This window comes from Notolepis coatsorum (assembly GCF_963971535.1).
Source record: "Notolepis coatsorum genome assembly, chromosome: 14".
NCBI classification, from domain to species: domain Eukaryota; kingdom Metazoa; phylum Chordata; class Actinopteri; order Aulopiformes; family Paralepididae; genus Notolepis; species Notolepis coatsorum.
In genome coordinates, this window is record NC_140178.1 from 106,631,230 (window position 1) to 106,641,401 (window position 10,172).

The 10,172-nt window shown below is 43.1% G+C and overlaps 1 protein-coding gene across 1 annotated transcript; it reads right to left on the reverse strand.

Moving 5' to 3' along the window:
- Positions 1-1,370: 1,370 nt before the first annotated feature.
- On the reverse strand, positions 1,371-9,904 carry kpna2 (karyopherin alpha 2 (RAG cohort 1, importin alpha 1)). The gene is made up of 11 exons (XM_084329520.1): positions 9,870-9,904; positions 9,504-9,612; positions 9,214-9,354; positions 8,817-8,905; positions 7,977-8,245; positions 7,153-7,247; positions 5,889-6,152; positions 4,723-4,956; positions 2,064-2,246; positions 1,801-1,950; positions 1,371-1,685 (listed from the first exon to the last, which is right to left on the reverse strand). The coding sequence occupies exons 2-11, from the start codon at positions 9,558-9,560 to the stop codon at positions 1,593-1,595; spliced, it is 1,575 nt and encodes a 524-aa protein (XP_084185646.1). The 5' UTR covers positions 9,561-9,612; positions 9,870-9,904; the 3' UTR covers positions 1,371-1,592.
- Between the last annotated feature and the right edge of the window lie 268 nt (positions 9,905-10,172).

The window sequence follows — 10,172 nt, forward strand, 5'->3', positions numbered from 1 at the left end:
GGGGTGATGGCGGCTTATGAGTCTCTGAGGAATTTGGAGGGGATGTTGTCATGGCCAGTGGCCTTGTTAGTTTGGAGGGCGCTCAGTTTTTTGAGTACCTCATCTGTTGTTACCATTTCCAGTTTGAAGTCGTCTTTGTGGACCCCTAGGTTGTTGTAGTATGCTACTATGTGTTCTACCCCATAATGCCCTGAGTGGGAGGGTAGTTTGTTTACCAGTGTTGTGGCTATGTTTGTGAAGAAACTATTTAAGTAATTGGCTACATCCAGCTTGTCTGTGATGAGCGTGTTGTCTGTCTTTATGTTTATGTTTGAGAATCTGGTTTTAAGTTTTTTACTGCAGCCTAGTTGGTTATTGAGTAATTTCCAAAGTTCACGTATATTGAACACTTGTTTACGTACTTTTGACCTTCTATTTTTATTTGTATCTAGCACTCCGGAGCAGAAACAGAAAAAAGCATTTCATATAAAAGTATTCTGTATTTTTGTATGAGGACTAATAAAGAAACTTGAACTACAGAACAACAAAAAGAGGTTTGACATCCAAGCAGAGTGCAAATGGAACAGTAAAGTGCAACAGCGGTACTCAATCTACAGGTGATTAAACTGGGTATAAAATATAAATGAGTACTACTGAGTAATAGTGCTAATCAGATGTATGTACAGAGTTGTATTATTATATACAGTGATACAGGTATAAAAATACTATGGTAATATAAGTCATACTGGCCAGCGGTATAACTAGTAATATTATCGCCAGGTATGTAAAGAGGATATGTAGGTATATACACACAGATGTGGATAATATATATAAGGTAAGTATAAATATATTGTACATGCCATCAGTTATATGCAGGTGTATAGAAAGGATGAATATGCAGGTATATTCTGTATACTGCTAAAGGCACGTGACGCCTCAACGCTAGACTGTCTGTAGCATCAGAGCGGAAATTAATGTTCCACTTTCATATTTGAAAAGGACGGGATACAGTATTCAAATGTTTAATTTACAAATCTGCATCAAGTCTTCTATGCAGACAGAAACGGACGGTGCCGATACAGCATGCCACTTGCATGTTAATTGTTCAACCCCCCCCCCCCCCTCCCCCTATGGCTGTGTAGTCCTAAAATGATGTCCATTTTATGCCAAACCGTGAATACATACTGTAAATGAGCTGCAGTACTAGCATTACTTTTATTCTGCCAATTCTATGCTCATCACCCTGGGCTGCAATCGTCCTATACAAAAAAGTTGATTATGCATCGTTTTATTCACAAACAATTACCTTAAATTATTGTGCCAAGTTTTTATTATTAAATGCACCACCAATACCCACAGTATGACTTAATTCACAAACAAAACCCTGCAAGTAAGATTTAAGACTTTATTTACAGTCACATAAAAGTATGTACATTTCATACAGGAGGTCTGGAATCACATAGACAAGAGACAAACAGTGGCAGAGAGAATACAGGTCAAAAGACAGACAAGAGCCGAACAGTGGCAGAGAGTGCAGAATACAGGTCAAAAGACAGACAAGAGCCGAACCGTGGCAGAGAAGTGCAGAATACAGGTGAAAAGAAAGAGGTAGTTTAAAATTCGAAAGTGGTCTTTGTGTTCTCGCTGATCTGGAAGTTGTAGCCGTCAGTGGTTTCTTCCGGGGCCACACTCTGGTCCTCCTCATCCTAAAGAAAAATAAAAAAAAAAGTGTCAATATTCAATCAAATGCTCACGTCAACTTGGAATAATTAATTAAATGCCCCCGCAAACTGAGGACAGCCGTGTTTATGGGAGACTTGCCTCCGTGGAGAAATATTTCTCGATGATGTTGAGGGCGGCTTTGTAGACCAACTCGTTCTCGTGGGACTGCAGGGCCTCGATCTTGTCCAGGCCACCGCACTCTTCCACCATCAGGGACAACTTGTCCGACTCATCGATCTTATCACCAGCCTAATAGAAGGGGGGTATTAAAAAAAATTATATATGTGCACCGTTTTGAGTACATTAACAAGACTCGTCAATTCAATGATAAGTAAACCGGAGGAGTAATGATGTCTACGTACGAGGAAGATATTGGTGATGGCGTCCAAGATGACGAGGATGGTCTTGCTGTCCTTGGTGATTAGCAGATCCAGGAGAGGGTCCAGTACATTGCATTGAACCAGGAATACCACCTGCTCAACAGTGCCCCCGCTGGTGAAGTTGGTAATGGCCCAGACAGCCTCTTTCTGCGTTTTGTAGTCACCCTGCACACAGAAGAGAGATGAGCTTTAAGAGTACAATGGCTTCTGCATTAGGCACAAAGAGCAGTTGCTTGCCATGTTAAATCCATATTACGCTGCTGGTCAGTAGTAGTCATACTGTCTATTTATATAATACACTTTACACATGCATCCCATTAGCACTACTCCGTAGTACCAATTTGTATATTTTGTACCCAGTTTAACCTCTTGGTCCTAGCCCTATTTTCTGAAAATCCACCTAAAAATACCTAAGTAAAAGGAAGATTGCTCCACTTCTACAAGGACCATTGGCATGTTCTTGATATCTAGGGATCTCAGGGAATGTATTCCAAGTCAGAAATATTGTCTGTTACTAGGCTTGAGTAAATTGTAATGAACCAAAAAGGAGAATATCAATTATATTTTTCATCTTTGATGGTGAATACCATGCTAAAAATGACCAGACGTGAAAACTGCCACAAACTGAGCTCGTTCAGCATTTTATTGAGTTTTGTAGATGCAGTACTGAATTCTGCCATCCGGACACATGCAATTTGAAATATGATAGAATATCAGGCCTATAAATGACCTATTGTGGCCAAATCGCACATCTATGGATGGGGCCAAATCTCCCCTTTCCAATGGCAGAGTTCAATCTGGATTAAGTACAGATACTTTTTATAATGTAAATTTCTCCACCATTTTATCAGATTGCAATGCCGTTTTTTGCTAGACGTTCACAGAAGGTAGAGAAACTAACTGCGTTCCGTTTTATGGCAATAACGTTCAGGTTTGTAGAGATAATTCCCAAAAAAATAAAAAAATAAATAAAAGTAAATCTGGAAGTCAGATGATTCATGACAGGGGCTGGCATGAGCTGAGAGTAGTTTTTCAAAATTCAAAATCCCTCGGTCTCTTCCTTCAAAAGACTACTCACTTTTGGCTGCGCAACTTCCTCCCGTCAATAAGCGCCGGTTTCCGACTGAATGCCCCGAGATTTCTATAATCTTATATTTCACCAATAACCGTTAACTCGTGTTAAACAAACGGAATGCTGAAAATATAAACTTTGACTGCCGTTTGAGTCTTTACTCTTGGCTACATAAAAAAAAATGCAACATTAATTCATACAGTCTGTAGAGATGGATTTATGGCGCGATGTCATTGTGGGTCCGGTACCAGACCCATCAGGCTTAAGAGGTTAATCACCTGTACATTGTATATTACTATTGCACTTTAGCGTTACATTTGCACTCTGGTTGGATGACAAACTTTGTTGTAGTGTACTTGTGCAGTGTGATGACAATACATTTGAATCTAATATTCACTCATTGTTCACCAGACAAGCAAGTCTTATTCAAAGTTTTTTTTTGATCCACTTTCTCCCATTTTTTCTATATTTTTCTCCCATCCCAATTTCGTATCATCCAATTCAACCCTCCCCTGTCACGAACGCTGTTTCTTGCCTCCCACAAGCCGGCTGCAATGTGGACTAAGTCATACATAGCACAAGTCCCCTCCGGTACTTGAGGTAACAGCAGTCGCATCTTTTCACCTGCGCAGCTCGATCTCTCAGTGGCGAGGAGTAACGCGTGGGAGGCTCACGCTGCCCCCGACACTTCCTGATTCTACTGCGCAGGCGCACCAACCGACCTGTAGGAGTCGCTGTCCACAACGTTCGATCCCCACCCTTCAGTTTTCCCTCCCCGTAATACGGCCAATGTGTATTACTGCGGACGACCAGCTAAACTGAAAACAATGTGGAGAGCTGGATTCGAACACGCGAATCCTAGCGTCTCCACACTGGTGGCGAGTGCCTTGCCCACTACACCACCTAGCCGCCCTAGTCTTATTCAAAGTTAACGTCGTCTGAAGTAAATCAGTCCAAGTCATGGAAAACGTGTCAGAAACCTGTACACAACACACGTCAAACTGTTCCGATCACCTCTGAACAGGGGTGTAAAGTACTTGAGTAATAGTACTTAAGTACCGTTTTTGGGGATTTGTACTTTACTCGTATTATTAGGTTTGTATACTTGTACTCTTACATTTGAGAAAATATACATTTTACTCGTTACATTGTACAAAGTACAAATCTCGTAGGTCCAACCATTTTAATTAGTAAATTTGTTTCTCTGGCCGAACTAATGCTAACGTTATTAATCCTGCTGCCGCACTTTATTTAAACAGCCAATCAAATCCCCATCAATGGAAAATTAACCCGCCCATACCCGTGCCGATTGGTCCTTGTGGAAGACTAAAAAGTGGGGATCTTTGATTAAACACCTGCTATCAGAAGAATAGACAGTCAGAAGTTAGAACACACTTCTACTTTAGTACATTTAAAAGTAGAAACTTTTTTACTCTTACGAGTGTTTTTAACCACTCTTGACTCAAGTAAGATTTTGAGACGGTGACCATAGTTTCACTTAGGTATCATTTCTGGGTACTTTTTTTACACCCCTGCCTCTCAATCTGCAGGGAAACCAAGAGGGCTCACCCGTCTGAGCAGTTCCACCAGGTGCGGCACCAGGCCGGCGTCGATGACGTCCTGGATCTGGTTGTCCCTGCCGGCGGTGATGTTGGACAGCGTCCAGGCCGCCTCCTTCTGCACGTTGGCCTTGTGGTGGCGCAGCAGCAGGGGGAACATGCTCAGGGCGTCCGCGTCCAGGACGGCCTGCGTCTGCTCGTCTGTCCCCGTCACGATGTTGCCGATGGCACGGAGCGAGGGAGTCTGAGGGGAGAGAAAACACCGTTACAACAGCCTGACGACGACAAGAGCTGCTCCTAGGTCAGCGGTTCTCAAACTACAGGTGGCAAGTATAAAAAATTTGTATTGATAAGTGCTGTAATTAAATATGCATCATTTTGATATTAATTCCACATTCAAATTACACTATACATTAAGTGTGGGGTCACCAAAATAAATCCTAAATAAAATGGGGTTGTGGTATAAAAAAAGAGAACCCCTGATCTAGGTGATTTACTACACAGTAAATCTTACTCAAACTGAGTACATTTTACTCAAACCGAGTACCTACCTCATACTACAGTCTACCCATAAACTCTGATGGCATTTACAACAATGCTGTATATTATATACATCGCGCCATCAATCTGAATATAATTCTTCTATATACCTACTTATACACCAGCATAACTCTGTATGATTGCATGTGCGGCACAGTGGTGTAGTGGTTAATATTAATGCACATATTAATACTACAACTCTATATATACACACACATCTACACCCGATATAGCACTATTACTCATTTATATATTTTATACCCAGTTTAATAGTTTCTGGTTAGATGCCAAACTTCTTTCCATCGTACCGATTGTCAATACATTGGAATCTAATGTAAACAGGTTACAGCCGCCTCATCATTCTCAACCCTTTCACTACCACGCACACACACACGTTAACCTTCTGTAGTGTGGCAGTGAAAGGGTTAACACGCTGTATTGTCGCAGTCAACGGGTTAACCCTTTCACCGCCACACGACAGAAGGTTAACCCTTACTATCATAGTAAAGGGTTAACCTTCAGTCGTGTGGCATTGAAAGGGTTAAACACAAGTATAAGCCATACACAGTCCACACACTGGGCAGAAGGAGGCGGAGCCGAGGCCCCCCCGCCCCCCCCCCCCCCCGGTAAACCTACCACCACGGACAGCTCCGCGTTGCCGAGCAGCTGCACCAGACGGGTCACCAGGCCGGCCTGCACCACCACCTCGATGCGCTCGTTGGGCCCGTCGGTCAGGTAGGACACGGCCCAGCAGGTGTCGGCCAGCACCTCCATGTCGTCGTTGTGGAGGAGGCGTGTGAGGGTGGGCAGCATCTGCTGCACCGCCGCCAGGGGCGGGGAGGGGTTCTTGTTGCGGCACAAGTTGGAGAGCGTCCAGGTGACGTTCCTCAGGTAGCCGGACTGCAGAGGGTCAGAGGTCAGGGGTCAGGAGAACAACCAGATACAAGCTGCCGAGTGAAGGAAGGCTGGGGCCGGGAAGTTTGTCAGATGCTGCTAGTAGGCACTTAGCGGGTTACCAGTTCACTTTATTCTAAAGCCGCGGTTCTCAAACTACGGGTCACGACCCAAAGTGGGGTCTTGGGTAGGTGACAGTGGGGTCACGCATTGGCAAGTAAAACATTTAAAATAAAAGTTCTGGCAACATATTTTGGCTAAATATGCCTAGTTTTATAAATGTGTATTGATAACAGTGCTGTAATTAAATTTAATAAATATGCATGATCAAGTTCAACGTGTGCTTTTATTTTGATATTCCTTAATTCCACGTTGAAATTACTTGATACATGGTGTGGGGTTGCCAAAAAGAACCCTAAATAAAATGAGGTTGTGGTATAAAAAAAAGTTTGAGAACCCCCATTCCAAAGTTTATTCCATCAATATCTGAAATAATAAACCTCATTACAGTCTTTTACCATTATGTACTTTGCTACCATGTCTATACTACAATGCACTCACTGTTCTGACGAACAATAGCTGCCAGAGATGTACCCCCGGGCCCCCCCCCCCTGCTGATGGTTCACAATCACAATTTGTAAGTTGTGCTTTGGATGAAAGTGTCAGCTAAAGTGGCTAAACGTAAAACTATTTTCTAAAAATCGATAAGTGACAAATACTACATCCCACCATCTACTCTAGATTGACTGACCAAAATTTTCTGGTGATCTATTAAGACTACAGAAAATAGATTGAGTTAGGACGCCCCCTTGTGGCCAACAGGGCGAACAAAAACAAAATGGAGAATGTGGGAGTAGGACAATTTGAACTTCCATTGACAAGATTGATGAATGAGGACACAGATTGTGGCCAGTATTTTCTAGTCATAAATTAAAAAATATATCTACTAAGAGTAATCAATTTTAAAATGCAGGGTTCAATACAGCCGTTTACACAAGATACTCACAGTGAACTCTGAGAAGTCAGGCACCGCCAGCAGACCGAGCAGTGGAGGCAAAGCCCCATGCTTGATGACCTTATCTCTGAAGCCTGATCCGTCACCTGAAAATTAAAAAAAAAATGGTTTTGCCAAAGTACCCAAGAAGTCATCATCAGTGGTGAGAAGTAACTGCACTCGAGGTACTCTACTTTACTTTTGAGTGTTTTCACTGTAGGGAACTTTGTACTTTTACTCCACTACGTTCATCTGATCCCATCAGTTACTAGTTATGAATGCTCCCAAGCACTGGAATACACAATCATGTAGAATGCATAATGTGCAAATACTTCTCTACCTTTACACAGCAACATTATGGGAAATTCACTTAACCAGTCTTCTCCAGGGTCGGACAAGAAGATTGATACCAGTCTCCTCTGTGCGTCCTGTAGAAAGCCATCTGGCTGCACGTTAGCCTAGCTTAGCACAATGAAGGAGGCAGACAGCATCACCTAGCTTAAATTTCAGGAGAGGCGTTAGTTGGCCAACGCCTAGGCTAACTGGTACCGTCCACTTCCATTCATTGTGCTGTGCTAGGCTAATGTGCAGCTGGATAGCCATCTATTGAACGCACAGAGACCTAGAGGAAACCGATATCCCATCTTCTTGTCAGACACTGGACTCGAGAAGACGGCAAGATCATTTCCCATAATACCGGAGTGTTCCTTTAAGTAGGAGTACATTAACTACTGTACCATTTACTTTTTAAGTGAAAGAGGAACAGTGTACCCCTACCACTGGCAGTTATGATCAGAATAAACAATGTAGAAGAGTTCAAAAGCCAATCTGCTCACCGGCTATGTTCCCCAGGGCCCAGACAGCTTGCTCGGTGATGTGAGGGTGGGGGGAGCAGATGAGGTTGATGAAAGCAGGAATGGCCCCACCCGCCACCACGGCGGCTGTCTGTTCGCCGGAGCCAGAGGCGATGTTGGTCAGAGCCCAGGCCGCCTCGAACTGGATGGGCGGAGACTCGTCCAGCGCCAGGAAGCCCACGAACTTGGGGATGAGGCCGGCGCTGATTATCTGGTCAATTGGAGGATGCCTCTCACGAGACAGCAGCTTCCTATACGTTCAAAAACAACGGACGACCCAACGCGTGAGTCATCGTAGCTACGATCCATTTGAGGATTTGCCCACTGTGTAGGTTTCAAAGTTCAGACTAACATTCTACCTCATTTTGTATAGCGTTTTAGGTATTTTATTTACTGTATGAAGTACAATTTCAGGAAGGTCATACAGAACCAAGCATTTCACATGTCCGATATCGGCAGTAAAATGTGATATCGGAAAATATCTGTATGGGTTTAAAAAAAAAAAAAACAATATTTCTTATATATATATCCAGTGAAATTATTAGTTACCTGAAATTATTCCGTTTTTTGGGGTGGGAAACCCTGCATATATCGGTATCGGTTGATATCGGTATCGGAAATTAAGAGTTGGACAATATCGGAATAAAAAGCCAATATCGAGCATCCCTTCACTATATTGTACATTTACCAAATAAAACAAAGGACCCAATCTTATTTCCTGTTGCAATGTTGGCTAATAGTAGCAACAGAATTACAGTGAAGCCCATTCTTTAGGAAGGCCAAAACAGATATGCAGTTACCGTACTTTACGGTCAACATTACCTGGCAGCCTGTGTCGCCTGGACCTGGGAGTGGAGGACGTTGCTGTTCACACCACAGAGGATCTCCTCAACCGTCCACTGCCTGGTGGCCTGATTGATTGAAAACTTTTATTAACAGATTGCAGAATGGGTACAGTACAATACACACAATTGTTAAGGGGATGCAGACCAGAGAGACTTCGTCTTGTTTACATCAGGGTCCCCCCATTTTCAAATCATATGACATGACAGTACTGCTACATCTATACATGTATGACATACCAGATTTGCAAATACAGTACAGTTTGTGATACAAAAATAAGTTGTCAACATATAAAAACTGTAACCTGGCTAAAAGCACGAGGGATTTCTAATACAAAATAATCTTGTTGAGACTGCAGTTGTGAAATCGTTCCTACTTGGCTGTTTTGGCTCTTCTCTTGCAGAGGGGAGGTTGCCTCGTCCGGGAGAGTGGAGACATTTCTCCTTTTGAAGATCTGATCGTCCTTCTTTGCTTTACGAAGCTCGACGTTCGTCTCGACTCTCCTGCGTCGAAGCTCCTGCAGTTTACATTAGTTAACAGTTAAATACAGTTACATATAAAAGACGACAGCGAGTCACATCAGCTAACCGTGACATGATATGGTGATCGACATTCATTGACGTCTGACAGCAACATGAGCTAAAGACGTTGAGTAAAGTCACTTACGTTGGAATCCTTGCCATGATTCTTGAACTTGTTCAGACGCACGGTGTTCTCAGACATCTCAAAAGCGATGGGGATACTCAAATCAAATATAAGATGTGACGTTTTGTACCTAAAGTGACACAGAAACACAAAGTTAACGACAAAGTAAGTGATCATTACAGCATAACGTCAAATTACAAACCGCCACACATGTCAAGCAAAACGTCCGACTTGCTAAATCTGACCGTCATTAACTCAACTAACACTAACTATAAGACAACCGTTAGCTTAAAAATGTGTCCCATGGTTAGCAAACAGATGAAGACATTTGACAATATGATAAATATGATGATTAGAATGTCCGCGCTCGGCGGTCGACGTGCTCACCGGTGACCTGGCTGGGAGGTTGTGCTGCGACGGAGCCGCTGCGAGGACCTTTAAATTCCGCCGCAGAGCTCTCTGATTGGGCCGTTCGAACCGCGCGGCATCCAGCGGCGTCACCTCATTGGGCTGTTTTGAAAAATCACAGGGCGTTCGGTGCTCGCTCAGGAAGTGCTGCAGTCGACGAGACAAAAAAATAAAAACATATCGCGAGATCAGACCGCATTCTCGAAGTCAACTTCCTGTCTTTTTAACTTTCTGTCTAAGTGCATCATGTCTATGGCTTGGGGGGGGGGGGACAATGCACTT

What these genes read in the sequence shown, in the direction of transcription:
- kpna2 (XM_084329520.1), bottom strand. Translation starts at nt 9,560, where the DNA reads ATGTCTGAGAACACCGTGCGTCTGAACAAGTTCAAGAATCATGGCAAG. An exon ending in GGCCCTGGGGAACATAGCCG is followed by an intron (nt 7,248 to 7,976) that starts GTGAGCAGATTG and finishes TTTAATTTTCAG; the next exon opens with GTGACGGATCAGGCTTCAGA. An exon ending in TGGTGGAACTGCTCAGACGG is followed by an intron (nt 2,247 to 4,722) that starts GTGAGCCCTCTT and finishes TTCTGTGTGCAG; the next exon opens with GGTGACTACAAAACGCAGAA.